The sequence below is a fragment of the Bactrocera neohumeralis genome, chromosome 4, assembly GCF_024586455.1.
Source record: "Bactrocera neohumeralis isolate Rockhampton chromosome 4, APGP_CSIRO_Bneo_wtdbg2-racon-allhic-juicebox.fasta_v2, whole genome shotgun sequence".
Classification (NCBI taxonomy): domain Eukaryota; kingdom Metazoa; phylum Arthropoda; class Insecta; order Diptera; family Tephritidae; genus Bactrocera; species Bactrocera neohumeralis.
Window position 1 is genome coordinate 44,126,825 of NC_065921.1, and position 26,260 is coordinate 44,153,084.

Sequence of the window (26,260 nt, forward strand, 5' to 3'; positions counted from 1 at the left end):
AACTTCTGGTGAGACCTGCACATATTAAACAGAAATAAATATAAATATCAGTGAGTATTTAGTATTTTTATTTGGCTTACGTAAAAGAGGAGAGCAACAAAAATCAAAATCCATAATAAATAACGCATTTTCGCTGAAAAATTGCGATAGTTTAAATGAAGATATTTTAATATTGAATAGTTTCTATAAATGAACAAAAATTGGCATAAATATTTTTGTTTTAGATCCGCGTGCACCTAATAACAACATAATAGCACTTGTGTAAATATTTGAGATCTATCGAGATAAATATCGATATCAAACGACTGAAAAACTAAAATGAACTCATTAAATTATATACGTATGTATTTTCGAATTTTTGTAGCTTTGGTTTGTATTAATAGCGAGAACAGCTTAAACTTCCTTCTAACATTTTTTGTACTCTTCTAGAAATGATTTTACTCTCGAAACTTCTCGCTCTTGTTCACCTAAGGATTGCTTGCATCACCTAAAACAAATCTTTGATACATTAGATATATAGTTATATGTATATATTATACAATATATCCGGAAAAATATTCCTTTTAATAAATTAATTAGGATATGTCAATTTGTATGATAGCTACATATATACATACCATAGAGATCTGATGTGAACAATTCTTTGGAAGATTACATTATTGCTTTAGATAATAGTTCATTGTATATTTCGTTAAAATATGGTACCTCGTAAAATGAGCAGCTTCTGCAGCTTCTTGGAAAGGGACGTGTGTAAAATATCGGATCAGGATCTTAAAAACTAATCTCTCGCATATAAAGAGGTTTTCAATAGGACACTATAATAGCAGGCCGATAGGGACAGCAAACGAAGTCATATTTTTCCCGCGTTTTGACATTTCTCTTCAGTAAGGTTTGCCATTTCACTATGGAAAGATTTACGATCCAACAATGAGTCGAAATTATTAAAATTTACTACGGAAATTCGGAGTCATTGGCGTCATCTTTAGAAGCGGTTTTTTCAATAAGAGCGGTACAAAACTTTTTTCTTTTTTATAAAACAAAAGCGTTTTGGGGTATCAATGACATTCTTTATTCCTGTGAAAGTGCATTTGTACGGACTCCATGAGTCACCATTGTATCCCGAAAAAATTACGATTTGTTCTGGTTTGTGGCCCGGGGGCGTCATGGGGCCGTACTTTTTCCGTGATCGGTCAAGGCCGGCACGTTTCAGTAAATGGGAATATCTACCGCTCGATGATAACCCAATACATTTGTCTCGAGTTGGATGAATGGACTTGGACAATATGAGGTTCCAACAGGACGGTGCCACAAGCCAAACACGGAATGTCATAATCGATTTATTGAAAACCAAGTTTGGTGATCGTGTTATCTCACGAAACGGACCAGTCAACTGGGCGCCGCGGTCGTGCGATTTGACGCCGTTAGACTATTTCCTGTGGGGCTACGTCAAGTTGGCCAATGTCAACAAGACAGCGACGATTTAAGAACTTTTTACGAACATTCAAAATGAAATTGCAGAAATATCGTCCGATTTATGCTTGAAAACCGTTGGAAAATGGGTTCAGCGTCTGGACTTCTACAAGCGTGGCCATGCTGGCGATGCAAAAGAAATTGAGTTCCATATATTAAATAATGGCATCGAATGTACTTTCATCGGAATAAAAAACATCAATGAAATCGCATACCGTTTTATTTGGTTTATTTAAAAAAACTTTGGTAGCGTTCCTATTGAAGAGAGTATAAAACTGGATGAAATCGGAAGACAACATCCGAATATGATGATATAACATGACATGGGATGATCCCACAGGGTCCGACAGGTTCTACCTTTAGCTATAAGCACTTATCTCAGAAAATGTCTAACAAATTTCAACAGAGTTCGGCGCGTAACATTAGCTCGACATTCTTATACTATAGTGCGAAAATTGGCAACGAATCGGACAACAACCACGCCCACTTTCCTTATATTACAATATTAAATTCATTACTATTATGTCACATCACAGTTGTTTGTTTTACCGCGAATATCGGTCAACATGAGAGGAATATTATTGAAATGTGGAGAGTATGTTTTTCTGATAATAATGAGCCGTTGTGTCAATAATGGGTGAAACCAGATCCATATGTCCTCCAGCCTAACCTCTACATATAATACAAAGCCTTTTGAACTCCCGGTTGACCTTACATGGTTTATACCGGTCAATATATGAGATATCTTTCAGAAATTAAGAGAGCGTCCCTATATATCAGTGTGTCTTTCTGCCTAAAATAGATAAAACCATTCCAATACTACTCCTAGCAAAATTAAGGAAAATCAAAATATCGAATTTTTTTATTGACTTATTAAATTCTTCCTCTTGAATAATATTATTGCGCCGTCTTTAAAAGAGTTTTTTTCGAAACTGTATTTTTGAATTCGCTTGGCAAAATTTCTTGAGAACTACTTAACCCTCTAACCGGCCAATTTTTGTTTGAGCTGAAAAAATTACCATACACTAATTTTTATACAAGGAACAAGAATCTGAAGTCAGATTTAAAAAAAAATCAATAGGTCACCTTCCAGGTTGGGAAAAGTGAGGTCTGCCTTAAGGCATACTTTCCTGTTGGCATGTAAAAAAATACGGATTAATTTATTGCAAATTATTTAAAAGAAAAATGTTTACTTCAATAATTTAAAGTGAAACGTATCAAATTCAAGTTTAGTTATATTATTTCATAAACAATATTAAATAAAATAAAAGATAAAGTAAACATATATATTGCATAGCAGTAAAAATTCAAAATTAGTTATAATATAATATATAATACAAAAGTGTTTATGATTTTGTGTGAAACAACTGAAAACATTTTTTTGACGATGATAAACAAAAATTTAACTGACATTTTGTGCAATAAATTTGGGTTAAAGATCGGCATCGTACACATATGTTTACCGTCTCGCCCTAAAACATCTGGTATATGACCAATCCCATCGTATCGAATATCAGCTGGTGGTGCATAGGTGCGTCGATAGCCAGTTCTCATTTGTGGACTTGCACTTGATGGTCTACCCACTTTATTTTTATATCTTTCGTTTGATAGGTGACACAACACATCAGCAATTTCCACTCGAAAATCTGGCAACTTAATACGATGCCTGTGCGTAGGATCCACATCATGAATCCGGTGGTAGATGATATATGCGTTGACAACCGCTATATCCAGCATTTGATAAAATAAACGTAACGTCCATTTTTTGGTTTTAAGACGGATATGATAGCGTCTTATTAGGCCATCCATTAAATCGACGCCACCCATATGCCGATTGTACTCTTTGACTATGGTTGGGCAATCGATATCCACATACTCTTTTTTCTTTCTATCAAAGCGCGTCACTTTTGGGGGTTGACAGGTATCAGTAGAAGTGCAGAAAGGCTTAACGCCAGCATACGTGGAAACAAGTCGTACACATTTTGTGTCTTTCCACAGTACAGACGTTATGTCAACTCCAAAAGCAGTACCCACAAATTCCTCGGCGTAGCCCCGTTCTTTATTTTTTACATCGATGTCCTTTGAGAGCTTACAATTTGGAAGTCTATTGGCACGAACCGTACCAAGTGCATAAATTCCTCTGCTTCGTAAATAAACAAGCAATGCCAATGACGTATAGAAATTATCAAAGTATACTATGTGATTTTTAAAGTTGGGCACGGTTTGTGTTAAGCGGACGACAACGTTTCCGGTTGCTCCCAAGTCAGGTGCATCTGCTACAACATCATTATCACCAGCACCTCTGTAGACTTCAAAATTATTCGAAAACCCATACGAGTCGCATAACACAAAAAGCTTAACACCATATTTGTGAGGTTTATCTGGCATATATTGACGTAAGTTTGTTATCATCTTTGTGGGACACATTTGCTCGTCAATACATAGCCTTGGTGATTTGGGTACATACTTAAAGCGTTCATTTAATGTATCTATGAGTGGACGAACTTTGTAGAGCTGATCGTACCCTTCCTCACCCTTTTTCTTCATATACGAACTGTCATTGAAGTGCAGGTATTTCTTTATTTCATAAAATCGTTTTGATGGCATCGCAACTCTAACACATTCAAGTGAGTGTTTCGACCAATAACTTTCAATATTTGGATAGCGAAACACAGACATACATATACATATAATATTATACCAATGTAAATTTTCAAATCTTGTCTGGTCAAATTGAAATCAGAGTTTATGTTTTGCTGATGAGCGTACAGATTTGTTTGGCTGACAATATCGTCCAGCAATATATTTGTAAAAAAATATGTAAAGCATTTAAAAGGAGTATTCAATTCATTAATTGCTTGTGGTAATTTCTGTTCACCATTGAATACAATTTCCTTCCGATGTAGCTGCAAGTTTTTTTTTTCCAAACTATATTTTTGAACTGTGAAGATTGTGGTGTACAATGCTTCACATAACCAAAAAATCCACCAGAGTTAGATGGAATAGAAACTTCACCTTCTTCAATTTGTGGTAACGGTGATCGAGCTCTTTTCCTCCTTGGTGGCTGTTTTGTTGTTTTATTCATTGCGTTACTGCTGGTACTTGGTTGCTCGGAAGAAGGTTGAGTAGACTCATTGGGTTCATCTACACTTATATTAATTGCCGATGACAAAAGATCTATTGCACTTGCATTATATAAATGCTCAATATAATGATCGATTTCTTCAAAATCTTCATTTGCTAATTGCATGTTAACTTCTTGAGCGCTATCATCGCTGTCAAAGTCTTCGAAAACACTTCAGCTCTGAAAGTATTCGACGCAGTACCCGCCGGGAGAAGCAGAGGAAGAGAAAGACCTCCACTCCGTTGGAAGAACCAGGTGGAGAAGGACCGGGCTTCGCTTGGAATCTTCAAAAGGCACAACCTTGCGCGTAAGCGGTTTCCACGCCAGTAAAGAAACATAAGCCGTGATGCAACTGTTGTGGTGAGAGTGCTGATAACTCATCATGTTTATAGTGCAAAACAACAAGTTCCTTTACGGTACGTCCACTAGACGCAACATCCGCCGGGTTACAATGAGTTAGCACATGTCGCCAATAAACACCTTTAGTGAAATCCTGAATTTCCGAAATTCGATTGCCAACAAAGGTCGAAAGTGTTGCAGAATGCATCTTCAGCCAATGTAAGACTATTTGTGAGTCTGTCCAAAGAAAAAAAAATTAAAAGATTTATGAGAAATTGTTGGTTTGACTTCTGCTAATGAACGAGCAAGGAGAAGAGCGCCACAAAGTTCAAACTTTGGTAACGATTGTTTTTGATGGGTGCAACTTTGGACTTAACAGTGAGTAAGCGAATAGTGGCACTGCTACTTGATTGTTCATAAAACGAGTATAAATTGCGCAGCCATATGCACGAGTCGATGCGTCACAAAATCTATGTATCTGAAGAGACTCCATATCTGTCGAAAAACAAGACCTAGGCACCTTAATTGACGAAAGATCCGATAAGGAGATCAGAAAGTTCTTCCAAACCCATTCAATGTTCTGTGCCACTGATTTATCCCAATCCAACTTTAGTAGCCATATTTATTGCAACAAAATTTTTAAAGTTATAACAACAGGAACCAAAATACCGATAGATTCCTTTAAATCCTCATCTTATAACGACAAACTATATTGAATTCTTCAGAAGCATGTTTCGTCGATTGGCTTCGTTTCGAGCTAATTTAACTGTAAGATTAGAGGTGTGAGATCCAAGCTGTTTCTACCCAAGTCTCGCAAGATGAAACCGCTTCCAAGCAACTTCACCAAGATTCTTCCACTTACAGAATGGACAATGATTAGACAATAACCGAGAAGGTGAACCTTACAGAGAGCAGTATGCTCATTGAACCCTACTTTTATTTTCATTGGTAGATATCAAGCGGAACACTGAACTCCCATTAATTCCTCGTTTAATTATGATCCAAAGCTTTTTGGTCCCCTTCGACTTTTCTGCTTACAATTTGTCGTATAAAACAATATGCGCATAATAGATAGAGAAACATTTTCGTGAATCATGGTACATTAAATGCAATAACCAACTGTATCATAACCGAAGCTAAAAACGAAAATTTTCACCAAACAAACTCTCAAACTCGCATAAATGAGATACAAGGTTAATAATAGATACACATACAGGTACGAGTATCTAAATGGATCTACAAAAACACATGGTAATATGTTCAAAACTACAGAGTTCACTGATTGGGATAATAACACCTTTTATGGAACTAACAAATAACCTTTATCACGAAAAAAGTTCTCGGCGTTAAGCATTAGAGGCAAACTTTCCAGTTCATTGATCGCGGATATACCATATACCTCAGCTGTTTGAAGAGACAAGTCGAGTTCTTCTTGGAAAAAATAAGATACACGAGTACAAGTTATTTTCTTATAATGCCGTTTGATTAAATGGAGTAAACAATACATGTATATCCATGATCTTTCATTAACCATACCAATGAATCTTTGTTCATAGAAGTGTGATAAAGAAAAGTTTAGGAAGAGAACATTAAAAACTATATTTTTTTTTTTATATTTAACAAAACGGAAATGAAATAAAAATAAGAATACATTTTGAAAGAGACTTTTCTCTAGAACCACTGAACAATCAAATATATGTGCAAACAAATTTTATCGACTTTTATTAAATTGACAATATACCGTTGCAATTATATATATTACACTGTGGAACATTTTTGGGATTATTGTCTGGGGGGTGAGAAATTCCAAGTCACGGTGATGGTACTAGGTCAGTATAGTAAAACCCTCAAAGGGTTTGGCGTTCGTATGTGTCATTTTTTTTATGACCTTTTAAATTTCTTCCTTATCTTGATGTGTTTTCGCTTAGTTGTAAGTTGTTGAAATCCGGATGTCTGTCTGTCCGTCTGTCCGTCCGTCCGTCCGTTTATTTGGACGTATTTTTTTGGAAAAGTGGGCGTGGCCCCGCCCCCTACTAAGTTTTTTGTACATATCTCGGAAACTGCTATAGCTATGTCAACCAAACTCTATAGAGTCGTTTCCTTCAGGCATTTCCATAAACAGTTCAAAAATGGAAGAAATCGGATAATAACCACGCCCACCTCCCATACAAACGTTATGTTGAAAATCACTAAAAGTGCGTTAACCGACTAACAAAAAACGTCAGAAACACTAAATTTTACGAAAGAAATGGCAGAAGAAAGCTGCACCCAGGCTTTTTTTAAAAATTGAAAATGGGCGTGGAGTCGCCCACTTATGGACCAAAAACCATATCTCAGGAACTACTATATCGATTTCAATGAAATTCGGTATATAATATTTTCTAATAACACTCTGATGACGTGTACGAAATATGGTGAAATCGGTTCACAACCACGCCTTCTTCCTGTTACAACTAAGCGAAAAAACATCAAGATAAGGAAAAAATTTAAAAGGTCATAAAAAAAAAACTGACACATACGGACCCTTTTGCCAAAACCTTTGAGGGTTTACTATACTGACCTAGTACCATCACCTTTACTTGGAATTTTTCACCCCCCAGATTAGCTGTTGTACTGTGTTATTATTATTTTTGTCTCTATATTTTTATCCTTTTCTATCTGGGACCTTTTGACAACCCTTCAAAATTTTTAAAGAAATCCAAGACGAGTCTAAGGTTGAGAAACATTCTAAAAGGTGATCCAATTCGAGGTTCCCTACTTTTCTAAAGAAAAAACGCAGAAACTTCAACTTTAATGGGCAATTCGAAAGAACATTCTTTGGCATTTATTTTTCGAAGATTATCTTTTTCATTGGCCGCGGCTACGTTTCAGATGGGCCATCCGTTGAGTCCAATAAGTCGCGAATAACTCACATGATGTTTTACATATCCCCAAAAGAAAAAGTTTAAAGGTGTGATATCACACAATCTTGGTGGAAAGTCGACCGACCCAAAACGTGAAATAATCTGCTCACCGAATTGTTATCTCAATAAATCCATTGATTGAAGCGATGTGTGGGGGTAGCGCCGTTCTGTTGAAAGTAATTATCGCCGAAATCACAAGCAGCCGTAGCGGTCGCCATTGACGGTTACGTTCCCATCGGCATCATGTTTGAAAAAATATAGATCAAGGATTCCACCGACCCACAAACCACACCGAACCTTTGGTTCTTCTGTAGAAAATGCGCTTAGTAGTTCCATACGTCTGTACGAGTTACTGCGAACGGCGCCGAATCGACGCTCCACGGTCTTGGTGTATACTCTGACCTACGGCTGCTATATTTTTTTTACTGCATGCAGGACGTCAGTCGAATATTATCCGATAATGAATGTTAGGTCTCAAGATGAGCGATGATGTTGCGTGATGACGTTAAGTTGAGCGAAGTGCGCGAAACACATTTTTTACAGAACGTGAATTTTCGCAATAAAGTTGAAAGATTTGTAAAATTGATGAAATGTCAAACAATACTGAACAAAAATAACATGATAGGTTGGCATCACCCACGCGTGATCAGTCAAATAATGCGATTGAAAAAAGTACATCTACTTGTTATAAAATACATAGTATGCATAAAAATGAAAAGCATTTTTATTGTCTGTTAAGTTTCTATAGTTTTCTATCTGAGACCCTTTGTCGCACCTTCTAAATTTGTAAAGAAACCCATGACGAGACTAAGGTTTAGGAACACTGCTAAATGATATTACCTTTCGAATAAATTTACACAGGCAGGAAGTGAGTGTCTAACACACGATTCATTTTCTAATGAACTGCGAAAGAATATAATATTATGTTATGTCCGGTTTTAATATATCCCGTATGCGATGAAAATAATACACTTCTCGTTCTCTTCAATGTGATTAGTTTATTTTTATTTTAAACCGTTAGTAAAACCGTTACGAGTATAACGAATAAATACAATGACTTGTGCCGTATTTATCCCGTTCAACCGCCAATCTGTTTGTACCACATAGTCCCCGGGCATAGCTGGTATGGGAGCTAGCTTTCGATCATCGATAGCTAAGTCATTGAATATTAGGTAATCCTATAATTAATTTCAATAAATATGGTTTCTAAAACATTCATCAGAGGCTCTTACTTTATACGGGCAGGTATGATTGATATTGCTGAACTCTTGGAAAGTTGAAAAAAGTATTCTCAGCACTGGATTACGGCGCTTCTTGAAGAAACCGCAAGCATCGATGTTGGTGAATTTGTACCACACACGATTGAGGCTGTTCGAGAGCTGTATCACCGAGATGTTGCACTGTTTTAAGTAGACAATATCTTTGTACAATTTGTTATATAATTTTATATACTCCAATATTTTGCCCGTTACTTACATAAGCAGTGTAGATGGGCTGCAGCAGTTTTTGGTGCATTGTTAATGTTGTTGTCGACTTATTCACCTTTGAAATGTAACATTTTTCATAGAACATCTGTGGATCAGTACTATTGCATATTATCTTCTTGAAACGAACTTCTGGTGAGACCTGCACATATTAAACAGAAATAAATATAAATATCAGTGAGTATTTAGTATTTTTATTTGGCTTACGTTCATGAGAAAAGCAACAAAAATCAAAATCCATATTAAATAACGCATTTTCGCTGAAAAATTGCGATAGTTTAAATGAAGATATTTTAATATTGAATAGTTTCTATAAATGAACAAAAATTGGCATAAATATTTCTGTTTTAGATCCGCGTGCACCTAATAACAACATAATAGCACTTGTGTAAATATTTGAGATCTATCGAGATAAATATCGATATCAAACGACTGAAAAACTAAAATGAACTCATTAAATTATATACGTATGTATTTTTGAATTTTTGTAGCTTTGGTTTGTATTAATATCGAGAACAGCTTAAACTTCCTTCTAACATTTTTTGTACTCTTCTAGAAATGATTTTACTCTCGAAACTTCTCGCTCTTGTTCACCTAAGGATTGTTTGCATCACCCACAACTAATCGTTGATACATTAGATATACAAGTAAAGTTATATGTATATACAATATATCCGGTTAAGCAAGCGTTAACTTTAGTAATAGAGACAGTATATTCATGAACCTTCTTATATATATTTCTCAACATGAGAAGTTTCGACTTATAGATAGGCGTAACCAGACCATTATATTATAGATCAGGGAAGCACTCGGCGTTTGAAAATTAAAATTTAAAATAAAACAAGAAAACACGTCAGCTTCGGAACCAGGAAAAATAAAAAATATTCCATTTAATAAATTGATTTGGATAGGTCAATTTGTTTGACAGCTATATACTATAGAAATCTGATATGAACAATTTCTTTGGAGCTTGCATTATTAATTAAGGTAATAATTCATTGTATATTTCGTTAAAATATGGTACCTCGTAAAATAAGCAGCTTCTACAGCTTCTTGGAAAGAAAAGGACGTGTACAAAATATCGGATCAGGATCTTAAAAACTAATCTCTCGCACATAGAGGGATTTTCAATAGAACACTACAAAAGCAGACCGATAGGGACAGCAAACGACGTCATATTTTACCCGCTTTTTGACATTTCTATTCACTAAGGTTTGCCGGAGGATGGAGTCATGTGTAGAAGTTCACGCAAGTGAAGAAAGTTCTCGGGTCGCCATTCACTTGGGAGTGGCCAGAAACGATTCTTTTACATATGACTCAAGCAGCTCACGACTTCCGGTCTTTGACCAAGTATCCGCTGGGAGCCTAAGAACATCCGTTTGAAGGCGAGCTAAAGTGCGAAGGCGAAACATCTGCTACATAGGGTTGTGCGCTGGTTTTGGGACCCACCACGTAGAAAAAAACACCCCCCATGAACAGTAGCAACCAGCCTTGGATGAGAGACCCCCGTTTTGATGACGACTATGGCAAACGAAATAAGGACTACGAGTTGAGGGCATGCACCTGGAATGTCCGGTCCCTTTATTGGGAAGGTGCCACTGCCCAGCTGGTTGATGTCCTCACGAAAATAAAGGCTGACATCACCGCCGTCCAAGAAATGCGATGGGCGGGACAAGGGCAGAGACGAGTAGGTCCTTGTGGCATTTACTACAGCGGCCGTATAAAGGAGCGCAAGTTTGGTGTTGGATTCGTGGTGGGAGAGAGACTCCGTCGCCGAGTACTTTCATTCACTCCGGTGAATGAACGTCTAGCCACAATCCGCAAAAAGCGAGGCTTTTCAACATATCCCAGATTTGCGTCCACACCTCGACGGAAGAGAAGGACGATGTGACTACTCTTTCAAACTCATTACGTATAGCAGCAACCGAAACAATTGGTTTTCGGAAAGAACAAAAGAACAGCTGGTACGACGATTAGTGCCGTGTCGCAGTGGAGAGAAAACAGAATGCCTACCTCGCAACATTACGATCGACCACAACAATTGCGGAAGGTGATAGATACCGAGAGTTGAAGAGGGAAGCGAGACGCATTTGCAGACAGAAAAAGAAAGAGGCAGAAATGCGTGAATACGAAGAGCTTGATAAGCTGGCCGACAGGGGTAATGCTCGAAAATTCTACGAAAAAATGCGGCGGCTTACAGAAGGTTTCAAGACCGGAGCATACTCTTGTAGAACCCCCAAAGGTGATCTAGTCACCAATGCCCAGAGTATACTTAAATTATGGAGGGAACACTTCTCCAGCCTGCTGAATGGCAGTGAACGCGCAACGCCAGGAGAAGAAGAACCCGATTCCCCAATCGATGACGATGGAGCAGACGTTCCATTACCCGGTCATGAAGAAGTTCGAATAGCAATTGCCCGCCTGAAGAACAACAAAGTGGCAGGGGCCGATGGATTGCCGGCCGAGCTATTCAAACACGGAGGCGAAGGACTGATAAGGAGCATGCATCAGCTTCTTTGTAAAATATGGTCGGACGAAAGCATGCCCAACGAGTGGAATTTAAGTGTGCTCTGCCCAATCCATAAAAAAGCAGACCCCACAATCTGCGCCAACTACAGTGGGATAAGCCTCCTCAACATCGCATATAAGGTTCTGTCGAGCGTATTGTGTGAAAGATTAAAGTCCACCGTCAACAAACTGATTGGACCTTATCAGTGTGGCTTTAGACCTGGCAAATCAACAACCAACCAGATATTCACCATGCGCCAAATCTTCGAAAAGACCCGTCCCGTGAAAGGAGAATCGACACACACCACCTCTTCGTCGATTTCAAAGCTGCTTTCGGCAGCACGACGGCAGGTTCTTCCTTTATGCCGCGATGTCTGAATTTGGTATCCCTGCAAAACTAATGCGGCTGTGTAAACAGACGTTGAGCAACAATAAAAGCTCCGTCAGGAGCAGGAAATACTTCTCCGAGCCATTCGATACCAAACGAGGTTTCAGATAAGGCGACTCCCTATCGTGCGACTTCTTCAACCTGCTGCTGGAGAAAATAATTCGAGCTGCAGAACTTAATCGAGCAGGTACAATCTTTTATAAGAGTTTAAAGCTGGACGAAATTATCTACAACCTCGAAGTAATGACTGTCAAAAGTGACGGATATCAATATCATCGGCCTGGCGTATGCCGATGATATTGATATCCGTCACTTTTGACAGTCATTACTTCGAGGTTGTAGATAATTTCGTCTATCTTGGAACCAGTGAAAACACCAAAAGCAATGGAAATCCAACGCAGGGTAACTTTTGCCAACAGGTGCTAATTCGGACTGAGTAGGCAATTGAGAAGCAAAGTCCTCTCTCGACGAACAAAAACTAAATTCTATAAGTCGCTCATAATTCCAGCCCTGCGATATGGTGCAGATGCTAGGACGATGACAGCAGCCGATGAGTCGACGTTCCGAGTTTTCGAGAGAAAAGTTCTGCGAAAGATTTATGGTCCTTTGCGCGTTGGCCACGGCGAATATCGCATTCGATGGAACGATGAGCTGTACGAGATATACGACGACATTGACATAGTTCAGCGAATTAAAAGACAGCGGCTACGCTGGCTAGGTCATGTTGTCCGAATGGACGAAAACACTCCAGCTCTGAAAGTATTCGACGAAGTACCCTACGGGGGAAGCAGAGGAAGAAGAAGACCTCCACTCCGTTGGAAGGATCAGGTGGAGAAAGACCTGGCTACGCTTTGGCGCCACGTAGCGAAAAGAAGAAATCACTGTAATCACGTAGGCGGTGTCAACGCCAATTAAGAAGAAGGTTTGACATTTCAATATGAAAAGATTTGCGATCCAACAATGAGTCGAAATTTACTACGGAAATTCGGAGTCATTGGCGTCATCTTTAGAAGCGGTTTTTTCAATAAGAGCGGTACAAAACTTTTTTCTTTTTTATAAAACAAACAATGGGATATCAATGACATTCTTTATTCCTGTGAAAGTGCATTTGTACGGACTCCATGAATCACCATTGTCATGGGGCCGTACTTTTTCTGTGATCGGTCAAGGCTGGCACGTTTCTGTAAATGGGAATCTCTACCGCTCGATGATAACCCAATATACATATTTGACTCGATTTGGATGAATGGACTTGGACGAAATGTGGTACCAACAGGACGGTGCCACAAGCCACACAGCGAATGTCACAATCGATTTATTGAAAACCAAGTTTGGTGATCGTGTTATCTCACGAAACGGACCAGTCAACTGGGTGCCGCGGTCGTGCGATTTGACGCCGTTAGACTATTTCCTGTGTGGCTACGTCAAGTTGGCCAATGTCAACAAGACAGCGACGATTTAAGAACTTTTTACGAAATTGAAATTGCAGAAATATCGTCCGATTTATGCTTGAAAACCGTTGGAAATTGAGTTCAGCATCTGGACTTCTACAAGCGTGGCCATGCTGGCGATGCAAAAGAAATTGAGTTCCATATATTAAATAATGGTATCGAATGTACTTTCATCGGAATAAAAAACATCAATGAAATCGCATACCGTTTTTGGTTTATTTAAAAAAACTTTGGTAGCGTTCCTATTGAAGAGAGTATAAAACTGGATGAAATCGGAAGACAACATCCGAATATGATGATATATCATGACATGGAATGATCCCACAGGGTCCGACAGGGTCTATAAGCACTTATCTCAGAAAATGTCTAACAAATTTCAACAGAGTTCGGCGCGTAACATTAGCTCGACATTCTTATACTATAGTGCGAAAATTGGCAACGAATCGGACAACAACCACGCCCACTTTCCTTATATTACAATATTAAATTCATTACTATTATGTCACATCACAGTTGTTTGTTTTACCGCGAATATCGGTCAACATGAGAGGAATATTATTGAAATGTGGAGAGTATGTTTTTCTGATAATAATGAGCCGTTGTGTCAATAATGGGTGAAACCAGATCCATATGTCCTCCAGCCTATCCTCTACATCTAATACAAAGCCTTTTGAACTCCCGGTTGACCTTACATGGTTTATACCGGCCAATATATGAGATATCTTTCAGAAATTAAGAGAGCGTCCCTATATATCAGTGTATCTTTCTGCCTAAAATAGATAAAACCATTCCAATACTACTCCTAGCAAAATTAAGGAAAATCAAAATATCGAATTTTTTTATTGACTTATTAAATTCTTCCTCTTGAATAATATTATTTCGCCGTCTTTAAAAGAGTTTTTTTCGAAACTGTATTTTTGAAGTCGCTTGGCAAAATTTCTCGAGAACTACTTAATATAATCACTCTCGATTTTTCGAATGCATGTTTCCCATATACTTATTATTATACTCGCATATTGAGTTTAGCTTTGATTGAGTTTATAACACATATATTTTACTTGAGATAGTTAGATTGATTTTAATATAAAGATTTCGAACACGAAACCCAATATAAGACTATAGTAAGTGATTATATCACCTATAATATACATAAGTTAAATCAATACATATATAAGTCGTGGGACTGGCGCGGACTCCACGATAGTGCGATTTATCCTCACTTTTGTGGAGTTATGTGAAGTCGCTTGTCTATGCAGATCACCACTAGACGATTGATAGCTTGAAGAGAATACTCGCCGCGTTGCTGCTGACATATGGTACCAATTGCTGCATAAAGTGGTCAGACACTGGGTTTTCACTAGCCCGGAATAATGACAAACACTTATGTTTATAATAAATTTAAATAACAGGTTTTTCAATAAGAGCGCTACAAAAGTTTGAATAAAACAAAAAAGGTTTGGGATATCAATGAAATTATTTACATACATACATATTACAGTAACGTGCCGGTTTTAATCATCACGGAAGAAGTGCGGTCCAATGACGTCACCAGCCCGTGAACCGCATAAAACCGTAATTTTTCCGGAATGCCATGGTGACTTATAGAGTACGTGGGGATGGCTACCTGACCATTGACCAAGCAACGACGTCACATATATGCCCAACACTTGAGAACGACGTCTGAGATTCAAAGTTGTCCACAAAATTTGACACAATTTGACATTTTTCGTTATTTTTATCCATTGAAAAACGTTTTAGTGAGGTGTACCAACTTAAGCAGCTGCTGTAAACAAGATCGACAGACAGATCGCGATCATATGTATTTGGTAAAGTAATTTTACCAACACAGCTTAGTACATTTTTTGGAAATAGCGTTTACCCGGGAAATTTAAACTATAATTTCCGGGTACTTTTTTATCACAATGTATATGTCGTGGATCTGTGACGTGGCCTCCAAAATTGTGCGATTTAACATCACAAAACTATTTTTTGTGGGGCTATGTGAAGTCGACAGCTTGAAAGATAATATTCGGCGCATTCTTGCAGACATACGGTACCACTTTCTGCAAAAAGTATTCGAAAACTGGTCCTCGCGATTGGAATCTGAGCCAGTCGCGGCGTAATAAATCTAAATACGTGTCCAGAACACTAAATTATATGCGTTTTATTTCGTCTGGAAACTCAAATGTCAAAACTTTAGCTATAAATCACAAATACATTGGTATAAGCAGCATGGACACCGTTCAATTTCCAAGCCGTCAGCAATGCATATTCTCCCGCTAGAATTGGTAAGCGCGCCACCTGAATATCACTTATAGCGAAACGATCGACTATTAAATGGTCCTTATGCGATATAAAAAAAAATGCAAAATATATATGTACATGTTTACTGGTGAACCCTCAAAAAGCCTTACCTTGAATGGGCAACTGTGGTTGATATTGCTGAATTTTTGAAAATGCGCAAAGAGTAATCTCAGCACTGGATTACGACGTCTCAATATAAAAGCGCAGGCATCTACATTATTGAAAGTATACAAAACGCGATTAAGACTCTTCGAGAGATGTATTATTGAAATGTTTGCCTGGAAATTGCAATTAGAACCGTTATGATTTCTAAATCACTTTGAGGTTTCCAAAATCTTTTTCTCACACTTACTTGTACTCTGTAGATGGGCTGCAGTAGCTTTTGTCGTATTGTTATTGTTGTAATGTTATGGACTCGTTCAATATGGCATTTCTCATATACTGTCATAGGATGTGTACTGTTACATAATAGTTTGGTGAAACGTATGACCAAATGCACCTATGGGAAATAAAGTGAAATTAATGTAATATAAATTATTATTCGTTTACTCACTTTCGCAGGACATATGGACACCAAGGCGACTAGAACAAAATAACGCATTTTCATTCTAAATCCGTTAACATTTACAAGTTTTGCTTAATATTTTCTAGCTGCGTTTTCAATGAATACGCAATTAACGATTGTTTACTCATAACTTTATGGCTATTTCCACAAAACAGTACAATTATATTTTATAAAAAATAAAGTTATTTTTATTGCGTGCTAATTACTATTTATATAACTACCAAATAATTATTGTGTTTAAGTATAATTAATTTATAATCTGATACAAATTTTAAGCGTAGCCGAGTTAGATGAATTAATCGGAAGTACTATACTCTTCGTATTCTGCTTTGAGGCCAAAACCAGTTTAAACTGGCGGACTGAAAGTTTATTTCGTTTAAAACATAAACAAAAAAAAAAAACAAAAGAAGAATGTTGACTTCGACTATACCGAAACTGTAATACCCTTCCCAAATGAATTTTTTTATAGCATAAAAGTACATAAAAATATCTTTTTTCTCGATTTTGATCGATCAGTTTATATGGCAGCTATATGCTATAGTGATCCGATCTCCAGGTCCATGAGCAATTTGTGCGAAGATGGTAGCGATATACAAAAAGCGAAAAAAGTTTTCTATACAAGGCATTAAGTTGGATCGGTCAGTTTGTAAGTCAGCTGTATGCTATAGTTGCCCGATGGCGGCAGTGCCGGTAAATGAGCAGCCCCAATTTCCCAGCCGAAGCAGCTGTTTTAGCTAATGAGCGCCTGCACACTGCACACTTCGGTAGGCTAACCCAGACGATGTGTTACCCGACGGCTGCGCAAAATGCCAAAAGACTGTACACCACTTATTTTCACCGATGAGGAGGTTCAGAGTGTCATCAATATAGCAAACTCCTTCAAAACCATTGGCACTGATGGAATAAACATTCTATAGCACTTAAGCTCGACGGGAATAAGCTTCTTCACAAAGGTCACAAGGTCACAAAGCTTCTTCACAATCTGTCGCTAACCACTTTTCAAGAAGCCGATGTGTGGAAAATCGGAAGACTGATCCCACTACTGAAACCAGGGAAACCCGCCTACAAAGGAGAATCCTATGGTATCGTCCGGTCACTCTATTCTCCTCAGTCGTGAAGGCACCTGAGGCCTTGTTACTTCCGACCTTCACTCATCACCTCAGTCTAGCAAACCACCATCATAGCTCATTCCATCGTGTCATAAACGCCTATATAGTTCATAGCCTCAACCAAAAACCCCCTTGCGAGATGATGCTTCTCGTAGTATTGAACTTTTCAAAATCCTTTGACACAGACAAACACACAACGTTATTTGAGGATATCGAAAAATCTACACTCTCTCCAGAGTTGAAGAGGTGGACCATAAAATACTTGAGCGACCAGAAATCATCTGTACTGTTTTGAGGTAAAAATTCTAAATTGAGAAGAATTAAACGGGGAGTTTAACTTTAACTTCTATTTCGAAACTTCCTCAACCACCAGATGTCATTTTATCACCTCGTACACTTTTGATAGCACGATAGTAACGTCAGGCAATGGAATCGATGACTTGTGCTCAAAAGTAAACGGCTATATCTCCGACTTTTCCCGCTTCCTCGCTGCACTGAACCTAACACTCTCCCGACCATATTCACAAACTGGAAGAATCCCTAAGATTTTAGGTGTGATACTCGGCAGCCTGTACTCCTTCTTTCCTCGCACGACCGCATTTATTACCAAAGTACTAACCGGCAGAACATATGGAAAATATGAAAAAACGTTATTGGTCGGTTCATAACTACGCATAATGAACTCCTCTCCAAACAGTTTCCGCTGGGGTGTTTTCGTAGTAACTATTCCTGCAGTCACCTGTTTATAACGGAACCGCCTCCTGGGAGCATCAAGGGGTCTTTCCTCACCTACGTAGACAACATAAAACAGTACGCCAATCAGACTTCGGAAGTAACTAATTTCAGGCATGCGTTGACCGCCATTCACAGTGGAGACATAAACAATTTCACCGACTCTCTCTTAGTGTATGGCATACATAGACTCAAACCACCACCCATAGTAGACGACTAGCTCGAGTTGCTTCGTGAATCTTGCGCAGCTTTTTTCTGGATACTATAGTATGTTAAACTCCTACTTATCCAGAATCGATACCGGGGCACCAAAAATATGTGCAGCGGGCAAATATATGTCCCACATGACTCTTATCACCTCTTTGCATGCCCAGGTATCCCTACTTATCTGACACCCCTCTCCCAATGGTCCGACCCCAAAGAAACAGCACGTTCCCTGGGCCCTGGGATAACTTCGATGATAACTTATTTGAACCTCACCATCCTAACAGGGACTAAATAAGCGTTACAACAGCAACAAGAACAAATGAACAGCATCTTGATGAGAAAAGAACGTGTTCAAAATTTCAGGTCGGTATTTCAAAATCTAAGGGACTAGGTCACGTATTTGTAAACAGACGGACAGACAGTCTGTTGTGCATTAGTTGTTACTGTTTCATAAGAACATTAAATCGATTATAGCAAGTTCGCCATTGTTGCTGTACTTTTGTTTTATTGCTTCAAAATAGCTATCAGTCTTGGCGAATTCTTTCCAGTCGCTAACCTTTTGAGGTCTGAGAGCAAATAAAGTCGGTGCGGGTCAGAAACAAGGATTGCCGTATATTCGTAAGCAATACCAAGACAAATTCAAGCATTTTTATACTCTCGCAACAAAGTTTCTAAGGAGAGTATTATAGTTTTGTTCACATAACGGTCGTTTGTAAGTCCTAAAACTAAAAGAGTCAGATATAGGGTTATATATACCAAAGTGATCAGGGTGACGAGTAGAGTTGAAATCCGTGTGTCTGTCTGTCCGTCCGTCCGTCCGTGCAAGCTGTAAGTAAGGTTAAGTTCGAAGATGGGCAAAATCGGCCAACTGCCACGCCCACAAAATGGCGAAAACCGAAAACCTATAAAGTGAAATTTGGCACAAGGGATCGCATTAGGGAGGAACATATTTGGACGTAATTTTTTTGGAAAAGTGAGCGTGGCCCCGCCTCCTACTAAGTTTTTTGTACGTATCTCGAAAACTACTATAGCTATGTCAACCAAACTCTACAGAGTCGTTTTCTTTAGGCATTTCCACATACGGTTCAAAAATGGAAAAAATCGGATAATAACCACGCCCACCTCCCATACAAAGGTTTTGTTGAAAATCACTAAAAGTGCGTTAACCGACTAACAAAAAACGTCAGAAACACTAAATTTTACGGAAGAAATGGCAGAAGGGTGTGGCGTCGCCCACTTATGGACCAAAAACCATATCTCAGGAACTACTAATCTAATTAATTTTATAGCAAAATTAAAAAATATGTAAATGACGGATAATGAAATCTCGATTACCACTTTATCATGCGAGAGTATAAAATGTTCGGTGACACCCGAACTTAGCCCTTTCTTGAAATACAATACATTTTCCCGAAATTTCGTGGAATCGACTGCTAGAAGATCAGAACTGTAAACACTACTCACATCTCCAGGCGCTTGGCTTGCATTTTCGTCTTTATCGAAGAAAATTGTAAAAAATATATGGCATATTTTCTCAATAGTGGTACTCATCGTTGGCGACTCTGGAAAAAATGTTTGGTTAAGCAATCACAAAATCATCTTCAAAGTCCTTTAGTACGAAATATTATCTTATCTTATAACGCGATATACAGATTTCTAAAGTTTTCCATAGGAAAAATAATGGATTTCTTTTTACTATACCTTATATTTAGTAGTTATTATTTAAGGCCAAATATAATTAAAACGAGATTTTTTAAAATATCAAACGAAATGCAGAGACCAATTGCTGATAAATGCGCAAGAAATGCGCAAACCTAACGCATATCACTTAAATTTAACTACTAACAAGTAAGGAAGGGCTAAGTTCGGGTGTCACCGAACATTTTATACTCTCGCATGATAAAGTGATAATCGAGATTTCATTATACGTCATTTACATATTTTTCAAATACCGTATTTTTGTAAAGTTTTATTCCGCTATCATCATTGGTTCCTAATGTACTATATATTATACAGAGAAGGCATCAGATGGAATTCAAAATAGCGTTACATTGGAAGAAGGCGTGGTTGTGAACCGATTTCACCCATATTTCGTACATGTCATCAGGGTGTTAAGAAAACATGATATACCGAATTTCATTGAAATCGGTCTAGTAGCTCCTGAGATATGGTTTTTGGTCCATAAGTAGGCGAGGCCACGCCCATTTTCAATTTTTAAAAAAAGCCTGGGTGCAGCTTCCTTCTGCAATTTCTTCCGTAAAATTTAGTGTTTCTGACGTTTTTGTTAGTCCGTTAAGGCACTTTTAGTGATTTTCAACATAACCTTTGTTTGGGAGGTGGGCGTGGTTATTATCCGATTTCTTCCATTTTTGAACTGTATGTGGGAATGCCTGAAGAAAACGACTCTGTAGAGTTTGGTTGACATAGCTATAGTAGTTTTCGAGATACGTACAAAAAACTTAGTAGGGGGCGGGGCCACGCTCACTTTTCCAAAAAAATTACGTCCAAATATGCCCCTCCCTAATGCGATCCTTTGTGCCAAATTTCATTTTAATATCTTTATTTATGGCTTAGTTATGACACTTTATAGATTTTCGGTTTCCGCCATTTTGTGGGCGTGGCAGTTGGCCGATTTTGCCCATCTTCGAACTTAACCTTCTTATGGAGCCAAGGAATACGTGTACCAAGTTTCATCATGATATCTCAATTTTTTACTCAAGTTACAGCTTGCACGGACGGACGGACGGACGGACGGACGGACAGACGGACGGACGGACATACAGACATCCGGATTTCAACTTTACTCGTCACCCTGATCACTTTGGAATATATAACCCTATATCTAACTCTTTTAGTTTTAGGACTTACAAACAACCGTTATGTGAACAAAACTATAATACTCTCCTTAGCAACATTGTTGCGAGAGTATAAAAATTAATTATACAAATTTATGAGAAATCAAATACGCTTTAAGATAAGGAGTAATGGAAATACTTATTATGCATTACGATGAAACTTACATATATCAAATAACAACAAACAGCAACAGTAGCAGAAGCATTTCATATAATATATACACATATCCATATGCATGTGTATATGTATATATGTGAGGCAGCATTTAGCCACCTGCTGGGCGGTATTTGCTATCCCTGAAAAAGTAGCGCTCATTATGCGGTCACACATTTACCATGCCATACGAGTGAATAGAAGAAACACTCACCAGTTTGATTAAAGCAACGCAAAACCAACAGATTTTACCCCATATACATACATATACACATGCATAAGTATGTTTTTTAATGCATACTTCCATGTAGCGAACAAATGACCACGAAATTATGAACGACCTACAGTTAGTTAGTGGGACGAAAATTAATTAAAACATAATGGGCGTTACACACGCACCAACAACAATGACGAAGGTAGCGTCTCAAAGGACTGGTTGTTTATATTATGAAGGGTGGATAATAGCAACATTTGATTTGTGGGCGGCCACAGTAGAATCGTTCTATATTTAGTTTGCTTTAAATACGTACATATACTACATGTAGATATACCAAATTAAAAAAAATTCCCTCCACAAATAAAAAGGTTTATACACAAGAACTTTTTTTTGATGGTACAGCTTATGTGGCAGATATTCGTATGGTCCGATCTTTGTTTGTTCAGAGATTCTATCATTGCCTCGGACAATAATCCTTGCCGAATTTTGTGAAGATATTTTTCACCTAGAAAGGCTTACTACTATGAGCAAAAAATAAGAATTTTTAATTCTTAATTTATTCTTCAAAATCTCTCTCAAAATACTCCCCCTTGGCCCTAACATACCTAAGCCAACGTTTTTTCCAATCCTCGAAACAGTTGTTAAACTAAATTTTAATGTCTTCAATTGACCCAAAATGGTTTTCCCGGAGCGTCGTACGATATGTGTTGACAATTTGGCGAAAAACTCACAAAGAATCAATGAAATCCTTACTTCCGGTCTCTTTTTACGAATAACTTTGCACTAAAGATGGATGGGACGCAAATAGTATTCCTTGTTGACAGTTTGGCCGGTCGGATGGAATTCGGAGTGCCCCACACCTCGGTAATAAAAGAAAACTGTCAACATAACCTTGATTTTTGACCTGCTTTGACATGGTTTTTCAGCTTCGGCTCACCTTTGCCACGATATTCGGCCGATTGATCATCTGTTTCCGAGTCGTAAGCATAGATCCAACACTCATCGCCAGAAATAATATGTTTCATGACGTCCTGGCAGTCAGAAAGCATTGTTTCATAGACGTTAACGCGAAGCTGTTTTTCGAAAAAGTTTAGTGATTTTGGAACCCACAATTGGCCTTCCCTTTTTTAGGCTTAAATGATCCTTCAAAATAGATCCTTCCGTTATTCCAACGATGTCAGTAAGATCTTTCTCCGTTAATTATCGATTCTCAAGCACCAAACTCTTTAATGTATTGACGTGTTGATCATTAGTTGAAGTTGATGGCCGTTCTGGACGTGGTTTGTCGTCAATGCGTTCTTGTCCCTCTTTGAATAATTTGTAGCAATAAAAAACACTTGCTCGGGAAAAATAATTGTTGAATAAATTTGAACGTTTCAGCACAAGAAATACACTCTATTTAATGGAAATGTTAAATAATTTCACTCATTGTAAAAATGGTCGAATGCACGTTATGTACTTCAGAAATACAAGCGTATACTAACCACTAAGATTATTTTGATGTGACATTTGGCACAGATCCGATTTCGACGGTTCCAACAAATGAATAGCTTTTTGAAGAGAAAAGAAGGTTAGCAAAATTTCAGATCTGTATCTCCAAAACAGAGGGACTAATTCTCTATATACAGATGGTAAGACGGATGGACAAACAAACAGAGAGGCTAAATCGACGCAGCTCGTCAAGACTTATACTTATAATCTTTGTGGCATATTTAATATAGCCTGATCAGGGTATAGTAACTAAGTTAGTGCATCAATTGGCCTTTTTCTTAGAACTACAATAAATGTAAGTTGAAACTGAAAATAAGTGGACACTAAAGAAAGTGTTTATCCCTTAAGTAATTTCTTTGAAAAACTGTTTTTTTCGCAAACTGTTTGAACTGAAACTTTCCAACTCTACATGAGATTTAAATCATAAGGAGAAAGCTAGCTTAGAGTTTTGATTTGCAGAATATGGGTAATGCTGGAATAAAATCGTTTAGATAACTAACCCCCCCCCAACTCTTTAAAAATCAAAGCACAGAGTTTTCAATAAAACATAATTTTCTGGAAGCCGGCAGTTTTTCTGAATATAATACTTACTTCAGATTGATGGCAACTGCTGGATTGAGAAATGTAATACCTTAATTGTATAAAATGTTTCATTATCGAATTCTCTAAGAGATTGGTTGTTAAATCAGCTGCCAACTGAAAATTACCAGTTTAAATTGAAGATGCTCGTGAATGAAATTGATTCGTTTGACTTTCCTCGATAATCATTCCAAAAAGTGTGTCATTAACGCTCTGGGGTATATGATCCACTAAGTTTTCGTTTTTGGTGTTTGTACTCTGTTAAAGCTCTAAATGGCATATACAAGTACTATATGTTGTTCGAACTGTTAAAGTCAGAGTAGTCAGTATTTCATTAACGCTTATATGTTTTATTTTAATAGATATTCTTCAGCTCAAAAAAGTAATCGTTTAGTCAATATTCTCTGCATAGGAGGAGAATTTCCAGTTTCGAATATGCCTTTTCTGGTAAGCTATGCTGGTTCCACATTCAACTTTATATACGAATTTATTATGACACCACTGGAGTATCGCTAAGCTTTCCAATCAACATCAACTTAAAATTCATCGAGTTGTGTCATTTTTCGATTTACAGAACTTAAACAGAGCATTACAGCTCTAATTATCATTTTTACGGCACAAACTGTATTTTTGCATAAAATTGGTTTTTTCAGCAGATAAGTAGTCGAACCCATTGGTATTGGATTAACCTTACAAGATATAATAAAAAGCTATAAAAATTTCATGACGCTATTAACGCACTCTAAACGTGGTTCTATGATACTACATGTTCTCCTAATGGACGCAGTCTCACTTTCTTCGAGCATATTTAATGCTGGTAGTAGCTCAGCAGAGAAAATAACCGCATTAAAAAAACAAATATAGCAGAACTAATGGCTTCATATAATACTTATACAAATAATTTGTAAAAACACTGCGCTTTATATGATCAAAATGTAGGCACTTTAATATCTACATATTTTTTCCTACTGACTTATATACTAAGTACTTGAACGTGTAATAAATAAATTTTCAAATTCTGCTAAATTAAATATTTAGTCATCAACTCGTACTTAACAAATAGTATGTAAACTAATGTTAAACGCATAAAATATTGGTAATATAGCTCTAATTGGTTAATGCGGTTCAACTGTATGCAGCTTAGGAGGCGTTACCTTCCCAGCAATTACCAAATACTTAATTACAAGGTTAGCAATCTGAAGTGCATTCATAAGACAATTAGAAAATGCGGCAAAAATTAGTTAAAGATAATATGAAAGAAACTGTTTGGCATTTAAATTTGGTATAAAAGCACAGGTCACCAGCGCAGTAAGCACAGTTCACATAGATCTATCACAGCTGTTAATTTGAATTGAAACAATGGGCTCAAAGGTGAGTGCGATTGATATGTATATTTATCTTATACATATATTAGAATGGAAAATTCTCAAACGTTCTGTCTTTTCGATAGATTTTCGCTGCACTTGTATGTTGCTTCGCGCTGGTGGTGGTCAGTGCCTTACCGCACGGACATCATGGACATGGTCATGGAGGTCACAGCGCTTCCAGTCATGCTTCGGTGCATTTAGTCTCACACGACGATCATCACGATCATCATGGTCACCATGGAGACGGACACGGACATGGACACGACGATGGTCATGACTCACATGCTGAGTATCACTTCAATTACGGCGTTAAGGATACGAAGACGGGTGATATCAAAGAGCAGAGTGAACATCGTCATGGTGATAAGGTATCCGGACATTATGAACTGATTGAAGCAGATGGTCACAAGAGAACTGTGCATTATACGGCTGACAAGCACAGTGGTTTCCATGCGGTGGTACACCGTGAACCCACACACCATCATGTAGCTGATCATGGACACACCAGCTACCATGGTGGACACGCCGAGGTTGAATCGCACGATGGTGGAGATGGTGAGGATGCTGGTCATGGCCACGGTCATGATTATGGGCATGGTTATGGACATGGTCATGATCATGGTCACGGTCATTCTAGCGGCTTCTCAATCAAACAAGAGCATGGTGTTGCGGTTCATCATCATGGTGGTCATGATTTCGGTGGACATGGTGGTCACTAAATAAGTTAGATAGACAAATTTATATCGAATGCTTGTTGATTTTATATAAAAAAAAATTATTTTATTCGAAATTTAATTCTTTTTGAAATTTTTTATCGTGTTAATAAAGCTAGTTGAAATTTAAAATATAGTTGTTCGGAAATTATTTGGATTCAAATAAGTAAAAAAGAGATTCTTGCCAGAGATGTTTGCAGATTTTTTGATAAATAAAACATTGGATTAACTATTTCTACACTTTGCTTGCTACTTTTGCTTTGGAAACGGTAAAATCTTTGAATGAAGAAATTAGACTTT

The 26,260-nt window shown here is 37.7% G+C and overlaps 3 protein-coding genes across 3 annotated transcripts; 1 reads left to right on the plus strand and 2 right to left on the minus strand.

Annotated features, from left to right (window-relative positions):
• Positions 1-4,880: 4,880 nt before the first annotated feature.
• Positions 4,881-9,414, minus strand: LOC126755704 (uncharacterized). The gene is made up of 4 exons (XM_050468452.1): positions 9,313-9,414; positions 9,069-9,236; positions 8,870-9,014; positions 4,881-5,170 (listed from the first exon to the last, which is right to left on the minus strand). Exons 1-4 carry the CDS (start codon positions 9,406-9,408, stop codon positions 4,881-4,883), a joined length of 699 nt encoding a protein of 232 aa, XP_050324409.1. The 5' UTR covers positions 9,409-9,414.
• Positions 9,415-15,863: 6,449 nt separating this feature from the next.
• Positions 15,864-16,578, minus strand: LOC126755705 (uncharacterized). The gene is made up of 4 exons (XM_050468453.1): positions 16,525-16,578; positions 16,324-16,470; positions 16,082-16,249; positions 15,864-16,010 (listed from the first exon to the last, which is right to left on the minus strand). Exons 1-4 carry the CDS (start codon positions 16,576-16,578, stop codon positions 15,864-15,866), a joined length of 516 nt encoding a protein of 171 aa, XP_050324410.1.
• Positions 16,579-25,239: 8,661 nt separating this feature from the next.
• LOC126754616 (histidine-rich glycoprotein-like) lies at positions 25,240-25,966 on the plus strand. Its single transcript, XM_050466722.1, has 2 exons — positions 25,240-25,251; positions 25,331-25,966. The coding sequence occupies exons 1-2, from the start codon at positions 25,240-25,242 to the stop codon at positions 25,964-25,966; spliced, it is 648 nt and encodes a 215-aa protein (XP_050322679.1).
• Positions 25,967-26,260: the final 294 nt, after the last annotated feature.

Bases quoted from the DNA above. Each gene is read 5' to 3' on its own strand.
- LOC126755704 (XM_050468452.1), bottom strand. From the start codon at position 9,408: ATGTTCTATGAAAAATGTTACATTTCAAAGGTGAATAAGTCGACAACA. The intron at 9,015-9,068 runs GTAAGAGCCTCT...AATTAATTATAG, and splicing joins ATCATACCTGCCCGTATAAA to GATTACCTAATATTCAATGA. The intron at 5,171-8,869 runs GTAACGGTTTTA...TTCTTTGGACAG, and splicing joins TGTATTTATTCGTTATACTC to ACTCACAAATAGTCTTACAT.
- LOC126755705 (XM_050468453.1), bottom strand. From the start codon at position 16,578: ATGAAAATGCGTTATTTTGTTCTAGTCGCCTTGGTGTCCATATGTCCT. The intron at 16,250-16,323 runs GTAAGTGTGAGA...TGCAATTTCCAG, and splicing joins AGCCCATCTACAGAGTACAA to GCAAACATTTCAATAATACA. The intron at 16,011-16,081 runs GTAAGGCTTTTT...ATATCGCATAAG, and splicing joins ACCACAGTTGCCCATTCAAG to GACCATTTAATAGTCGATCG.